The sequence below is a fragment of the Myxocyprinus asiaticus genome, chromosome 1 (assembly GCF_019703515.2).
Source record: "Myxocyprinus asiaticus isolate MX2 ecotype Aquarium Trade chromosome 1, UBuf_Myxa_2, whole genome shotgun sequence".
In the NCBI taxonomy this organism is placed as follows: domain Eukaryota; kingdom Metazoa; phylum Chordata; class Actinopteri; order Cypriniformes; family Catostomidae; genus Myxocyprinus; species Myxocyprinus asiaticus.
The window spans coordinates 7,311,895-7,327,869 of record NC_059344.1 but is presented as its reverse complement, the minus strand read 5'-3'; the positions used below and the strand labels follow the sequence as shown (position 1 = coordinate 7,327,869).

General features: G+C 38.5%; 1 protein-coding gene across 5 annotated transcripts in view; it reads left to right on the top strand.

Moving 5' to 3' along the window:
• The window catches only part of LOC127448734 (rho guanine nucleotide exchange factor 11-like), a 137,411-nt gene that overhangs the window by 55,990 nt on the left and 65,446 nt on the right, over nucleotides 1–15,975 (top strand). For all 5 annotated transcript variants that reach the window (XR_007898581.1, XM_051711528.1, XM_051711520.1 and 2 more), the window contains 7 exons: nucleotides 1,343–1,447; nucleotides 1,629–1,727; nucleotides 7,964–8,006; nucleotides 8,129–8,225; nucleotides 13,659–13,781; nucleotides 14,848–14,871; nucleotides 14,945–15,074. Coding sequence is in view for 4 of the 5 variants with exons in the window: in XM_051711528.1 (XP_051567488.1) it covers nucleotides 1,343–1,447; nucleotides 1,629–1,727; nucleotides 7,964–8,006; nucleotides 8,129–8,225; nucleotides 13,659–13,781; nucleotides 14,848–14,871; nucleotides 14,945–15,074 (621 nt within the window). In the remaining variant the exon portion in view is untranslated. The remainder of the gene's footprint in view (nucleotides 1–1,342; nucleotides 1,448–1,628; nucleotides 1,728–7,963; nucleotides 8,007–8,128; nucleotides 8,226–13,658; nucleotides 13,782–14,847; nucleotides 14,872–14,944; nucleotides 15,075–15,975) is intronic.

Sequence of the window (15,975 nt, the reverse complement as noted above, 5' to 3'; positions counted from 1 at the left end):
TTTGAAAAATATAAAATTGATCCGCACATCAAGATGAACACACACACATAGTGCTCTGTTTGACGCGCTGTTTATCCCAGACACGAGACAAGTTCTTTAGTTTTTTGTCTGCGTGTTCCAAACTACGAGTATTTTATTAATAAAAGAGTCACCATGGCTACAGTTTCCACGAATGTGAAGATTTTGTTCTTTTTGAACACATGGGATGGAAATGCGGCTTTATCTGCACATTGTTTTTTCAGTATTATGGTTTTTCGCATAAATTAAATTCTGAACTTGGATGGAAACATAGCTACTCTATACTACCTACATTTTTTTTTTTTTAACAAAGTACTTGAAGCAGTATGCAAAGATCATTGTTTTAAACAGTTGCATGCTACGTTAAGTTTTTGTCACATGACCTTAATACATTGCCTTTGTGTTTTATTCAGAGTGTAGTGTCCAGTTATCTCAGAAATGGTTATTTTGCATTTTTAAACCCACATTTGTGTAAAAAAAAAAAAAAAAAATTTAAAGGACAGTTCACCCAAAATAATGTATTTATAATATTAATTCATAATTTACTCACCCTCATGCCCTCCCAGATGTGTATAACTTTCTTTCTTCACTAGAACACATTTTGAAGAAAAAAGGAAAAATATCTCCGCTCAGAAGGTCCATGCATGTGGATGGTGATCAGACCTTTGAAGCTCCATAAATCACAGACAGTCAGCATAAACATCATCCATATGACAACAGCCAGTTAAATTAATGTCTTCTAAAGAGATATGATCACTTTTGGTGCAAAAAAGATCAGTATTTAAGTACTTTTTAACTATAAATCATCGCTTCCATTTAGCAGCAGTATGTGCGTTCACGAGAGCACTGAGTTATTACATGCTGACATATTCGTGCTGGCATGTTACGGTTGTAATGTCATGTTTTTCTCTCGGTTGAGACATCCAGGATAAGCACACCAATGCACCTTTGTGAAAAACATCAGATACAAATACAGATCTAAACCAAAACCAACAAAGCTTCTGTACATCGTCCCTCCTACTCCATTGTAAACAGCACTTCTCTTCTGGGTGTGTCGCACATGCGTCGGTTTTCCCGTGAACTTGCAAACGCGAGACCTGGCTGGATTCGTACACTGCACATTTTGGCAAATATAGTAGGTCATCTGGGTATTCCATGCATACAGAAAGTTACATATTGTGCATACTCTGCAAAAAAAATCTAATGAGTAGTTTGCTTTTTCAAAGATGCTTAAGGACTTCAACTTCAGATTGATATTAGTAGAGCTGGTCATATCTTTTAGTGCTATTATGCCTTTAACACTCATTCTTCCTTTTGTTTTAAGATGGACGGGCCGTTCCAGGACATTGAGCTGCTAAAAAGTCGTCCAGCACACATGACTGTGTTCATGAGATATGTGTTTAGTCAACTACTAGATCCCAACCCACTGGTCAGTTTTAACAGTCTTTAGAATCTTTTTATTATACCTGTGTCACTGAAACACAATGACCTATTTAAGAAATCTTACAAAAGGTTACTTGACTTGGCATATCTAATTTTTACAAATAACTAAATAAAATTTTTTAATTGACATATGTTGTGTGTGTGTTTCAATGCTCGTGCACTTCCAGCTGTTTTACCTGTCTGTGGAGGCATACCTGAGCTCATGTTCAAAAGACGCCCGTTTGTTCGCCCCTCAGATCTGCTCCTACTTCCTGGACCATGACGCTGTGAGTATCACCTGAATGGATCTGCACTCTTTAACCACTCCAGCCCTCAAAGACCCTCTAATATAATATTTCTCTTACATTGTTAAATAATCCTTCTTCATAGAGTGAGACAATATATACCGATAAAAGGAATGGTTTACCCAAAAATGAAAATTGTCATTTACTCACTCTAATGGTGTTCCAAACCTGTATAACTTCCTTTCTTGCATGGAACACAAAAGGTAAATTTATTTCTCAAGCCTAAAAAACTACTTTAAAACCGCAGTAATCAATATTTAAGTAACCGATACATTTCAATAACTACTTAGAATTTCTTTGTCACAAAATGATCACAGAATGATCATGTCACTTTAGAAGACTTGGAACATCTTTTTTTCTTCCTATTTCGAGCTTGATATACTGGGATGACTATTCCCTAGAATTATGGCAAATAAATCTTTTGAATACTTTTGAAAAATTAATCATTTGTTTTCCACTGAAGAAAGTCATGTGTCTTTTAGAAAGACAGAATTTTCTTTTTTCTTTTTTTTTGGTGAACTATTCATTTAAAATGATATACTGTTAGAAATTTGTCTGCCTGTTTGAATTTGAGTATTGTTCATAACGTGTTTACTTGAAGCACTGCCACATGGTATGGAATGTGGGTTCTGTTCGCTGTAGAGAGAACATTAGTAAGAACTTGTAAAAGAAAAAAAAAAGGCTGTGTTTTATGTAGTGTGGAACTGACCATCCACTAAGCCCCGTTCCCCTCAGTTGTTAAAGGAATAGTTCAACAAAAGTTTTAATTCTCTCATCATTTACTCCCTCATGCCATCCCAGATGTGTATGAATTTCTTTCTTCTTCAGAACACAAGTGAAGATTTTTAGAAGAATATTTCAGCTCTGTAGGTCCATGCAACGCAAGTGAATGGGTTCCAAGTTTTTTAAGCTCCAGAAAGCACATACAACCATCATAAAAGTAATCCATATGACACCAGTGGATTAATGTACATGGACAATGTTGCTAGCGCTACTTGAGCACAATATACTCCGGCCTCCATTGTTTAGCGAGGGGAGTTGGTTCTGCCCTTAGTACCAAAAAAAGGTCTAGTTTATAAGGTATAGTTTTTAGGTTCTTTTTTTTTTTTTTTTTTTTACATAACCTTTGTTTTATGCTCGCTTTTAAACACTATTTATTTGCACATTTTGCACCTCTGACGCAATAAACATGCTTTTTGGAATGCCATTCCTTCTCTCCGGTGTGATTCTCCTTGTGACTGCCTTGGTCCCTATCACACTCCTAGATCAACTCTCACAACTCATGTTGTCTGGAGTTCTTTGTATACTGAATGTTCTTGGACAGATATGTTATCAATGTTTTGTCCGCGGAATGATCCAAAAACACTTTAAAATGCAGTACAGTCCATTGAAGGGACGGCAAGTCTATCCCTCACAGCCTCGTTGTCATACCCATAAAAAAATCAAAAATGATTTTGAAATGTCTATATGTAAACTCAGCAAAAAATGTTTTCCCTTTTTCAGGATACTGTATTTTAAAGATAATTTTGTAAAATCCAAATAAACTCTACAGATCTTTATTGGAAAGGGTTTAAACAATGTTTTCCATGCTTCTTCAATGAACCGTAAACAATTTATGCACATGCACCTGTGGAACGGTCATTAAGACACTAACAGTTTACAGACAGTAGGCAATTAAGGTCACAGTTAAAATAACTTAGGACACTAAAGAGACCTTTCTACTGACTACTGAAAAACACCAGAATAGGATGCTTGCTCACCTGCGTGAACGTGCCATAGGCATGCTGCAGGGAGGCATGAGGACTGCAGATGTGGCCAGGGCAATAAACGGCAATGTCCGTAATGTGAGACGCCTAAGACAGCGCTACAGGGAAACAGAAAGGACAGCTGATCATCCTCGCAGTGGCAGACCACGTGTAACAACACCTGCACAGGATCGGTACATGCAAAAATCACACCTGCGAGACAGATACAGGATGGCCACAACAACTGCCCAAGTTACACCAGGAATGCACATTCCCTCCATCAGTGCTCAGACTGTCCGCAATAGGCTGAGAGAGGCTGGACTTAGGGCTCGTAGGCCTGTTGTAAGGCAGGTCCTTACCAGACATCACTGGCAACAACGTCGCCTATGGGCACAAACCCACCTTCGCTGGACCAGACAGGACTGGCAAAAAGTCCTCTTCACTGATGAGTCGCGGTTTTGTCTCACCAGGGGTGATGGTCGGACTCGCGTTTATCGTCGAAGGAATGAACGTTACACCGAAGCCTGTACTCTGGAGCGGGATCGATTCAGAGGTAGAGGGTCCGTCATGGTCTGGGGCGGTGTGTCACAGCATCACCTGACTGAGCTTGTTGTCATTGCAGGCAATGTCAACGCTGTGCGTTACAGGGAAGGCATCCTCCTCCCTTATGTGGTACCCTTCCTGCATGCTCATCCTGACATGACCCTCCAGCATGACAATGCCATCTCCCACATTGCTCTTTCTTTGCGTGATTTCCTGCCAGACAGGAATGCCTGGATCTCAATCCCATTGAGCACGTCTGGGACCTGTTGGATCGGAGGGTGAGGGCTAGGGCCATTCCCCCCAGAAATGTCCGGGAACATGGAAATGCCTTGGTGGAAGAGTGGGTGTAACAGATAAAGGATGGGCAAGGAGGTGGCGGGAACCGGCTGGACAGTCAACATAAAGTTTTAATGTCAAACTTAACAAACATAAACAAACACAGATACACATGCAGCGCAGCCGCGTGCATCTCTCTCTCTAGAACTGGTGCCTCCGGCTCGTCTTTAGCCGGCTGATTAGCCCGATTCAGGGCCGGCTGTGTGTCTTCATCGCCCGACTCGGGCCGGGAAAACCCCCGACATGACGCCCTCCCCTCCCTTCCTGGAGGGGGGGCGTTGCCTTTTCGGCCATGCCTGCCGGGTTTTGGCACCACTGTTACAGATAAAGGAAGGGCAAGGAGGCGGCAGGATCCGGCTGAACAGTCAACATAAAGTTTTAACATCAAACTTAACACAAACATAAACGCCACACATGCAGCGCGGCCACGTGCATCTCTCTCTCTAGAACTGGTGCCTCCGGCTCATCTTTATCCCCCTCCTGGCTGATTAGCCCGATTCAGGGCCGGCCGTGTGTCCTCGCGGCCCGGCACCACCCTCCTCACAGTGGGGTAACATCTCACAGCAAGAACTGGCAAATCTGGTGCAGCCCATGAGGAGATGCACTGCGGTACTTAATGCAGCTGGTGGCCACACCAGATACTGACTGTTACTTTTGATATTGACCCCCCTCCTTTGTTCAGGGACTCATTATTCCATTTCTGTTAGACACGTGTCTGTTGAATCTTTTTATGTTCATACAAATATTTACACACGTTAAGTTTGCTGGAAATAAAAGCAGTTCAAAGTGAGTTTCTTTTTTTTTTTGCTGAGTTTAGTTGTCAAAAAGGTCTCTTGTATGCCATGGAATTTTAAAACCAAAACGAGAAATTGGGCAAACAGATGGAGAGGCTTGATTCAGAATCAAATGCGTATGTTTTATTTTAAAAAGAGAGAATCTTAATTTTTTTGCTTGGATTGAAAAACTGAACTAAAAATAAAAATGTTAATACTATTTATTAATTGACTGGTTTCATTGCATTACACATGACTGTTCAAAAAAAAAAAAAAATTTGGTTTATTAAATAAATGTAATTTTGATGGAATTCTGTAGTTGCATATCATGATTACATTGGATATTAAAGTTATTTATGATCATCTAAGCATCTGGAAAAAATATATATATTTGACTTTTTTCTTTCTTTTTTCTTCCTTAAAACTAAATTAACTTTCATTATCACCTTATTTCTAAAGGGCTATTAGTGATAATATTCTGACTATTCCCATGAGTAGAGAACCTTGCTTATTTGGGATTGTACTTTAAGTGAACAAACATGCCCAGTTTGTTTCCTAATTTCATTAAAACAGAACATTTATGAAACTGGAGGGCAAATTTCTCCATAATTCTTGGAGGTCCTGACTTCAAAGTATTTTTTGCTGCCTTCTAGTCAAGTCATTTTTATTTGTATAGCCTTTTCACTACACACATAGTTTCAAAGCAGCTTTATAGAAAATCATGCATTAAAAAAAATTTAAACTGTAATATCTATAAAGTCTTAGAGTGATCATTGTGTAGTTTGATTAATATGATTGTGTATAAAAATTTAATAAATAATAATTGTATTTAGATCCCCTGTGAGCAAGCTGAAGGCCACTGAAGCAAGGAACACAAAACTCCAAAGGTTGTTGGTTAATGGAGAAAAATAACCTTGGGAGAAACCAGGCTCACTGTGGGGGCCAGTTCCCCTCTGGCCTAAACAGCATGAATATAATGCCAATATTAGTTATGTGCAGTGCAGGTCATGGTTTAAGATTATTAAGTGTTATGGTCCAGTGTTTCATTTTTAAATCAATTTTAAAAAATTGTGTAAGATTAATGACTAATGTCTTTAAAGTCCATCCTGGATTAACTGCAGAAGTTCACATAGATTGCATTGTCCTTTGTTAGTTGCTGATGAAGGCTTTTGTTGGCAATTAAATGATAGTCTATGTATTCCATTTCAAGAGGGCAGTCCATCTATATACAAAGGTGATGCAGGCAGAGATCAATGACGTGCATCGCAGTCCAACCGGCAGGTCATTTCGGTGAGGTTCGGTGGGGTCCATCCTAAATCCAAGGTTCAGGCAGTGGCATATGAAGTATCCGATATCTTACAGTTGGAATTGGCATCAGTTCTTCCTCTGAAGTCCATCGTAAAAGACTGAAGTGATGTCTGGCTAGCACCGGCTGCATTTAGACATCACTCAGAGACACATAGCAGGAACGGAGCTGGATCTGGCCGGCTCTGGTAACCTCAGGATATGAATCCTGGCATGGCAACAAATAGAATAATATTAGCATAGATACCATTCAATTTTATGCAGAGTTATAGATCATGATAGATATTTCTGGTCCGGCAGACCTAACTAAAGCAGCCTAATTGTGAGTTGATGGATAAATTAGGTGTATGCTTGGCTAAATAGATGAGTCTTTAATCTACACTTAAACACGGAGTGTGTCTGTGTCCCGAACAGTGTAAGGGAGACTCTTTCATAGTTTAGGAGCCAAATAGGAAAAGGATCTACCTCCTTTTGAGGATTTTGATATTCTAGGAACTATTAACAAGCCAGAAATTTGTGATCATAGTTAACGTGATGGAATATAGCATGTCAGAAGGTCACTTAAGTACTGTGGAGCTAGACCATTCAAAGCTTTGTATGTAGTTAACAGAATTTTAAAATTAAAGTCAGAGAGAGTCTACATGCCCTTATGTTTACCATAGTTTTTCCAATGTGGCATTTGTAATGTAATAACCACAGGTAAGATAATGGATGGCTCCTCATTACCGTGGTAATGTAGTATAATACAATTAAAATGAAGTGTAATGGATTCTCCCTGAGATTATTTAATATAAAACTATAAAATTCTGTCATAGATTAATAGCAGTGTTGTCTGCTCTTTCCTTCAGTGTTTTTAAGAATGTCTGGGCTGTCTAGCCCTTTAAGATGTTTGACTTCCTCCATAGCGCTTTAAAAGAAAGAATTCAAATGTGTCGCGTAAGATTTGTGGTCTGAGCTGCAATACCAAGTGAACCCTGGGTGACTTGCACCTGCGTAAGTGATATGCTCTCATGATCTTGTCTTTAGATGGTGTATATCAAGGGAAACCTGGTTGACTGGCATGCACCTGCGTGCTTCATAGATTGGATAGCGCAGAGCGGATCACTTGCACACTCAAAACTCATGTGAAACTAGGTTTCCATTTCAGATGAGAAGCATATTTAGCATTTATAAAGTGTGCAACGAGATGAATATAATTTGAATTTGCTTCGGCAGCCAGAAATTCCACTAGGGTGGCCGCAGAAGAATGTCCAGTGCATGAAAAACTCTGTTTGGATGTTAATATTGTACATCAGTACATTTGCATTGATACACTGGCACCAAATATCAATATTTAAATTAGAATATTTTGCATTTCAAATTTTAGACATTGTACAATTGTTTACTCCAAAATCATGAAAATTATTTTTTCAAAGGCATTTATAAGAGTTAGATTTCCCAACCACAAATTGAATGGCCTTACTCTGTTATCTGATGGTATGTTCCTGTATGACTGTTGATTTCTGATTCTTTTCAGTCTCTGAAGATTAAAGTCAGAGAGGAGTTCCTGACTGATATAGGTAAGATTCTTTGTAGTTGTTTAAATCTCAATGACTAGACTGAACAAAGACTAAATCAGACAGCCTGATGAGGAATTGTAGGGTTATAAAGCTTTATTTAAACAGGGTTTTGTTTTGTTCAGAGAGTCGACTCCACGCTCAGGAGGACATTCGTGGGCCTCTGTCTGAATTACAGCAGCAAGTGCTTCCAGATATTCAAGACCAACTTCAAGACTACAGGTATTTTTTTTCAGTGTTGTCACTAGGGCTGAATGATTTGGACAAAAAAAATAATAATAATATTGTGATTATTTTAAACAATATTGGGTTAGTGAATTGTAATTTGAATATGATATGAACTGTGAACAAAACACCATGTTGCCACTGCTTAGATATAAATCCTAAAAGAACAAAAAGGCATAAAATTACATTAAAACAGCAAAACTGCTGCAATTGAAAATGAGACACAAATCACAGCATTCGTGACATTTCTATATTCACTTATCCCTTATTTGGATAGTAAAATGTGAATTTAAAGCAGGGATTAAAAACGGTTCAAGGAATCGAAAAATTTTTTTTTTTTTTTGCAGAAAGTAATCAAAAATGGGAAAAAGTGATTTTCACTTATTCGGGAGTGAAAACGTTATTTTTAATTGCTGGTAACCGGCAACGTGCAGTAATTGTTTATTGATCAGATTGCTATCCGATTGAATACATCAGTGTGTCTCCGCCAAACGGATATAAATCCGTCCTTCAGTTTCCATGCTATATGCAAATAAAACAGAGTTCACTTCCGTGATTATGCTAATGCCGGGCAGCGAATTTAAAAGATGTGATTTATTATTTGATTCTAAGTTACACTGCCCAATGCGTGAACGCGTGTTTGTGCACTGTATATTTTTCCACTCTGGGCTTGTCGTAGGTAAGATGTGTCATGCACGTCAGCTGTGCTCATTCTCATTGTTTAGTTTCAGTTTAGTCAGCAATCTGCATCAAATTAATAAATGAAAAAAATCTCTGTCTCTCCTACAACGTGCATCCATTTCATAATTTGTAATTATTTATTGTGCAACACGAGCCATTTGCAAATACTGCAGCTGTTACTGTATATTTAGCATTTTCCCTATGCTGACATAGGGCTGTTTGGGCAGAGTAAAGTTTGCATATGTGGCTTGAACAGCCAGATGCATTTACACTTGACCGAGTTTCGTCTTGAATGCTTCTCAAACGAACTCCGGAGGTGGTTTGAGTGATTGGATTTATATCCGTCTCGAGTCCGTGTTGGAGGGCTTTTACACTTGGTCTATTCATGATCCGATAGCAATCCGATCAGCTAAAACGCATGCAGTGACCAAGTGTAAATACCCTTAGTATGAGCCACTAGGGGTGTAAATGTTTGCACTGACTTTCATCAAGTTTTGGCTTGGTACAAGTTCTGGTAATTTTGACATCCCTCAGCTTGTTTGTCTTAATTTTAATGTTTTTATTGATCATTTTTTTCTTTGATTCTTGGAGTGTTAAATATCACATATTATAGGACATTCCAGAATACTTGAGGTTATAGTTTTATATAGATGAGGCTTGCCATGGCAAAATGCTGCCGCAATATCCCACCAAGGGCCTAAGATTAAAAGTGCCCACCCCATATCTCAACGATCTGGTGTCGAGATATGTTTGTGTAATCATGCTATATGGTTGCTAGGGTGCTCTGGATGGTAGCTAGGAATTTGCTAGGTTGTTACTGAATGACTGCTTGCTTACCTGAGTCAAACGAGCCCACCGCCATGTCTCTGACATTCTAAACAGGAGATATGGGCTGCGACTGAAAAATGCTGCCTTTGGAGGCTGTAACGTGAAAAAAGGATCCAACGTGACAGAAAAAAAATTTTGTCACCAGGGTGAGCTCTTGTTTCTCTTCAAGTGACCATTGAGCTGCTTCTTTTACTGAAGAACTGACAAGACGTCAAGCTGATCTGAATGTTTTTATCTGCGATAGCACTCAAAAATGCTGATTGTAATCCAAAGTGATTCTGTTACCAAGTGTTTTTCCTGCCTTTTTCTCCTACACTAAAATGACTGAAATCAGAAAGTGGAGGCACAACAGTTTGTTTTCATTGAACGTAATTTCTTTACTTACTGAAAGCTGCATATGGACATACACATTGTTCGGCAAGCCTGGAGGGGATAAATACATGATCATGTACTTTAACAAGACAATAACTTCATGAATAACATTCTAAATGACTCTATTACAATTGTTTATGCTCACGCAGTACTCCTGTTGTTAGTTTGGCGAGCTCCACATGACAGGGAATCAGAGAGAGAGTTGTTGTGAGTCGGTATGTATGTCACCCATCCACCAAGTGTGACACCCTCAGCCAAAATTGAGTTGTTTTGAATCTGCTAGTGTGATGCCGGCTTGCGGAGGTATGATGAAGTTAAGGTGCTTTTTAAACCGTTCCAAGACCAGTTTCCTTTAGAGCAGTGTTTCCCAACCACTGTGAGTGTGCCGCAGAAAATGATAAAATTCCACAAAATAAATGTATGAAAAAAATAATAATTTCAGGGATCTAAACTCCTCACCTTTCGGAGAAATTCGCCATTTTGAAACCATAATCGGTCACTTTTGTGATTGTGAAGAGCAATAATTAATGTGCAAAAGTGACTTATATTTATACGCGTTAAGGGTCTTTCACGTGACTCGCGTCAGCGCTGCAGAATACATTGAAGTCTATGAAGTGACGGCACTTTACACCAAAGTGTTTTTCACACACGTTTTTGCTTCACCAATAATGTCTTTGAGAGTACTAAGCAATAAGAAATATTTCAAATCTGTCCAAATTTGTGAAGAGACATTTTATGTCTCATAATTTCTTTTTATTAAATATTACCTTATCGTTTACGAATATCAGAGACCCCAGTTATTTAACTAATTTAAATTCACCAAGAAAACGCTTAGACCTAAACATAAACAAGTCCATTTATTACTTCTATCAAAGCAACTGCAAGCTTTTTTCTCTCTTCCAAATAAGTTTTCAATGTTTATTGTGCATACCTCCTGCTTTTTTACGTGGCAAACTCATAAAATCGCCCCTCTGTGACACTTTCTGCAACTCTTGTCATGTGGAGGCAATGCGGTGCTTGACGCTGGCGTTGAACGGAGCGTTGGCGCTTCGACTCATCTCGTGAAATGTGCTTTACAATGACGAAAGAACATTATTGAAACTCAAAATTATTATTATTTGTCTATTATTGTGGTCTTTTCTGATAAAAGCCATGCTCAGCAGTTTAAATAGGCTACTGTAGGAAAATGATACCGTAGATCTGCTTTGTGTTTATAATCCTTATACTGAAGTCAGTAGATTTGTAGCCATACAAGTTTTAATAAAGGAGAAGAGTTGAAACTCACTATTATTAGACTGTTATTGTTGTCTTTTTGGATGTAAAATAATGCTCAGACAGAAGGAAGACTATAGATCTGCTTTATAGTGTTTAAGCATTAAAAGAACAAAGTCTCTTGGTAGATTTTGATCATGAACGACTTTAGCTTATTCTTAAAAAGATATCCAGAAATATGTTCGTGGACCAGTGATTGTCTTACCTTTTTTGCCCCTCATGAGTTTGCATTCCTGTAATTTGTTGTGGCATTACAAGAACATATCTACAAATTAGAAAAGATGCAAATTTGTTGTTTTTTTCATTACCCATTTAGCGCTCTTGCCACCTGTGACCTCACACAGCATAGCCTACCTATATGACTTTTTTTTTTATTTTTTGCATATCCGAATTTCAAACATTACAAGTAAACACGCTACTAAGAATGTGGGATAGTGGTGTGCCGTAGAATATTTTAGTCGTAAAAAGTGTGCCGTGGCAGAAAAAAGGTTGGGAAACACTACTTTAGAGTTCCATTCATTTAAAAATGCTGTTAGTTGGATTGTGAGGGAGGTTAATACACTCGGTGACCTATGCGAGAGTGGAGTGTTGAGATCCTTTGAAAATTTAGTTCAACATTTTGGGATTACCAGATCTCAGTTCTTTAGGTATTTACAGCTGTGCCACCTGCTCTGTACTATTTTTGGGAGTAGTATACACCCCCCCCCTAAAGCGGCAGATACTCTGGGAGTGGTGATTACTGCTTTTACATTTACATTTATGCATTTGGCAGACGCTTTTATCCGAAGCGACTTACAGTGCACTTATTACAGAGACAATACCCCTGGAGCAACCTGGAGTTAAGTGCCTTGCTCAAGGACACAATGGTGGTGGCTGTGGGGATCGAACCAGCAACCTGATTACCAGTTATGTGTTTTAGCCTACTACGCCATCACCACTCCTACTACGCCATCACCACTCCTTTTGGAAAAGGTTATGAGGCATCAGTGTATTACTCCCTGCTAATTCAGAGTCTGGGGGACAGAGCTTCAGCTTCTCTCAAGAGATTATGGGAGAAAGATTTAAACTTGTTATTGGAGGAAGGAGTGTGGCTAGGATTCTAAAAAACATGAAGTCTGCATCTAGAGATGCAAGGGTGCACCTTATGCAATTCAAGATTTTACATAGATTCTATTGGACCCCCTCTAGATTGTATAGGCTTGGTCTTAAAGACACACCCACCTGCTGGTGATGCCAATCAGAAGATGGAGACACAACCCATGTTTTTTGGTGGTGTGTTAAGATCCAATAATTTTGGTTGAAGGTTCAGAGTTTTGTGTGTGACGCATTGGGCACTCAAATTTCATTTTGCCCCAGACTCTGTATTTTAGGGGATGGGGAGGCGTTTTATGGGGATGGAAGTCAGCTGGAGCGCCCCCATTTCAGGAGTGGTACACGGAGATGGCGAGGGTGGCTGCTCTCGAGGAAGCATCATCTAGAAGACTGGGGCAACTATTTAGCATTCTTGTAGGGCTCTCGGGGAGGGGCAGTGGAGAGAGAGGTATTGTTATAAATGTGTGTGATTTATTTTATTTGTTGTTTTTTTTTTTTGTGTGTGTGTATACCCGTGTGACCACAGGAATGTTTGTTGGGGGTCAGGGTAGGGTTGGGGAGGGGTAGTGGTGAGGGTTAAATGTTGATTGTGTATATATGTTTTGCTTTTCTTTGTTTATTTTATGAATCAATAAAAAAATTTAATCACAAAAAAAAAAAAATGCTGTCAGTTACACAGTCAGTTTAACTGTTTGGGTAGCGAGGTAGCATGTCAACTGCCTACGTTTTCGTGTGCAGCCATGATCACTCTCATCAGTTTTCAATGTTTTATGGAATTTTTTTGACCATTTATTTTTCCTCCGCCTGCGGGGTGAATGTTGTACACCCGATTTATAAAAGTCATACCAGCTCTTCAGTAAGCTTCACAATTTGAGTCATCACTCATGTCTATAGCACAAATGGTGTGGGACAAGTTAGATGCTGAAATTTTGTATGGTTAAAGAGTAATTGGGTTGGTGATTTTGGAAAATCCCTTTACGAAGGTCAGAACAATAATTATTAAATGGCTAAAGCAAGCACCACTAATTATTTCGCATAGGTTACATTTTGTAAACACTTTACTTACAAAAGTTTATTTTGCATTTTATAGGACCATAGTATGCTAAACTTGTTCATCATATGCATAAAGTGGGGCTTTGGTTTCAAATATATTGTATATAACAAATGTGTATTATGTGTGCACAGGAATAAGCAGATGATGGGTCTGGGCTCTCTGTTTGGAGAGAGTGAATTACAGCAGTTAGATGGAGACCCTGTGAAAGAGAGACAGGTGGTGGACAAGCAGGTCATCGCACTCTGGGAAGTCCTGTGAGTTTCTTTAATCAACAGTTATTTTACTTGTTAAAATTAACCTCAAAATGTCATTGAAAAGAAAATAGGATCAGCTTTGATTTAATGTCGACTTTATGGTCTTATTGTGCATGATTCATCAGTGCACATTATTTCAAAATGTAATGGCTTGTAGACTTGCACCGTCTCTGAAGCAGCTTTCCTTTTCGGCTGGAATCAACAAGCCCTCTTATTTTTAAACCCCTCCCCACCGGCCACCTGTCATGTATAGACCTCTTTTTACCATTCTGTCAATTTCCTAATGGATAAAGTCAAGTCCTGCCCTTTATTTATTTATTTATTTAAATATACGTGTATATATACAGTATGTAATATATATATATATATATATATATATATATATATATATATATATATATATATACATACATACATACACACAGTATATATATACAGTTATATAATATTTTATTTATATATTTGTATATATATATATACACACAGTTGTATAATAATATATAAATATATATTGCTTTTAAGTAAAATGGTTTGTGAATGCTGTTTCATGTTGATTTTAAAGGTGCTTCATCTAAAATTTTGTCAAGTCCTTTACTACATAGTTGACATTTCGAAGCTCATAAATGCTGCACTTAATCTTTTTGGTTACTTAAATGGCAATTAGGGCATTCAGTAAACCCACATTTGTCCATTAACATTTTTTATGCTTGAATAGTGCATCATACCTGAGCGACCATAATCAAGTACAGCAGTTAGTTTCCACCGCAACAGGTCAGGTGACACAGAAATATAATTAAAATGAGTTACAAAGGTCCCGTCACAAACACGACACACCTCAGTGTGTCAACCTGCTCACATGACCCAGACATGGCAAAAGGTCACATGACAGCTGTACACACTTCATGGGTTTCTGTCAAGGACGTCTCACGGAACCCTCACATTTCACAAGAAACAAGCATAAGACATGAAAAAATTACTAGGTTTTTATAGATGGTAACTCAGTTTGAAAATGTATTTGTGTAAATACGGTAATGTTCTAATTCACTTTTGTTTCCTTTCTTTACAGTTCAAAACATGAAGAGGATAGAAGGTATGCACTCAGCTCTTGTTTTGGTTTATACTGACCTGTCTTTTGTATTTATGTTACTTTGTCTTTCTCTCAGTTCTCCATTAGCGTCTGCAGTTTATCTGTATCTCAGACACTCAGGCATTAAGCTCAGAGACTCTAAAGTCTTTCCTGGCTTGATATCGGAGAAGGAGAAGTGGTTTCCATTCTATCCTAAAACTAAAAAGGTAAAGTGGTGCTGTCCCAGGATCAGGTTTAGCCTTTCTAATGTCACTCTGAATTAAATTGAATCACTTATACTTGATAATTACCCACATTTTAATTAAACCAGTTGATTTCACTTTTTATATAGAGTGGCATGTACTGTGTTACAGTACTACTAACATAGTATGTATTTTCATAACCTAATGTACTTTCTACTGAATATCCTTTAATATTTTCTTAAAGTTCCCCCTGAGAGTTTAATTGACGCAAGATATAGATATATATATATATATATACACACAGTGCATCCGGAAAGTATTCACAGTGCTTCACTTTTTCCACATTTTGTTATGTTACAGCCTTATTCCAAAATTGATTAAATTCATTATTTTCCTCAAAATTCTACAAACAATACCCCATAATGACAACGTGAAAGAAGTTTGTTTGAAATCATTGCAAATTTATTAAAAATAAAAAACAAGAAAAAAAATCACATGTACCTAAGTATTCACAGCCTTTGCTCAATACTTTGTTGAAGCACCTTTGACACCAATTACAGCCTCAAGTCTTTTTGAGTATGATGCTACAAGCTTGGCACACCTCTTTTTGGGCAGTTTCTCCCATTCTTCTTTGCAGGACCTCTCAAGCTACATCAGGTTGGATGGGGAGCGTCGGTGCACAGCCATTTTCAGATCTCTCCAGAGATGTTCAGTCGGGTTCAAGTCTGGGCTCTGGCTGGGCCACTCAAGGACATTCACAGAGTTGTCCCGTAGCCACTCCTTTGTTATCTTGGCTGTGTGCTTAGGGTCGTTGTCCTGTTGGAAGATGAACCTTCGCCCCAGTCTGAGGTCCAGAGCACTCTGGAGCAGGTTTTCATCAAGGATGTCTCTGTACATTGCTGCAGTCATCTTTCCCTCGATCCTG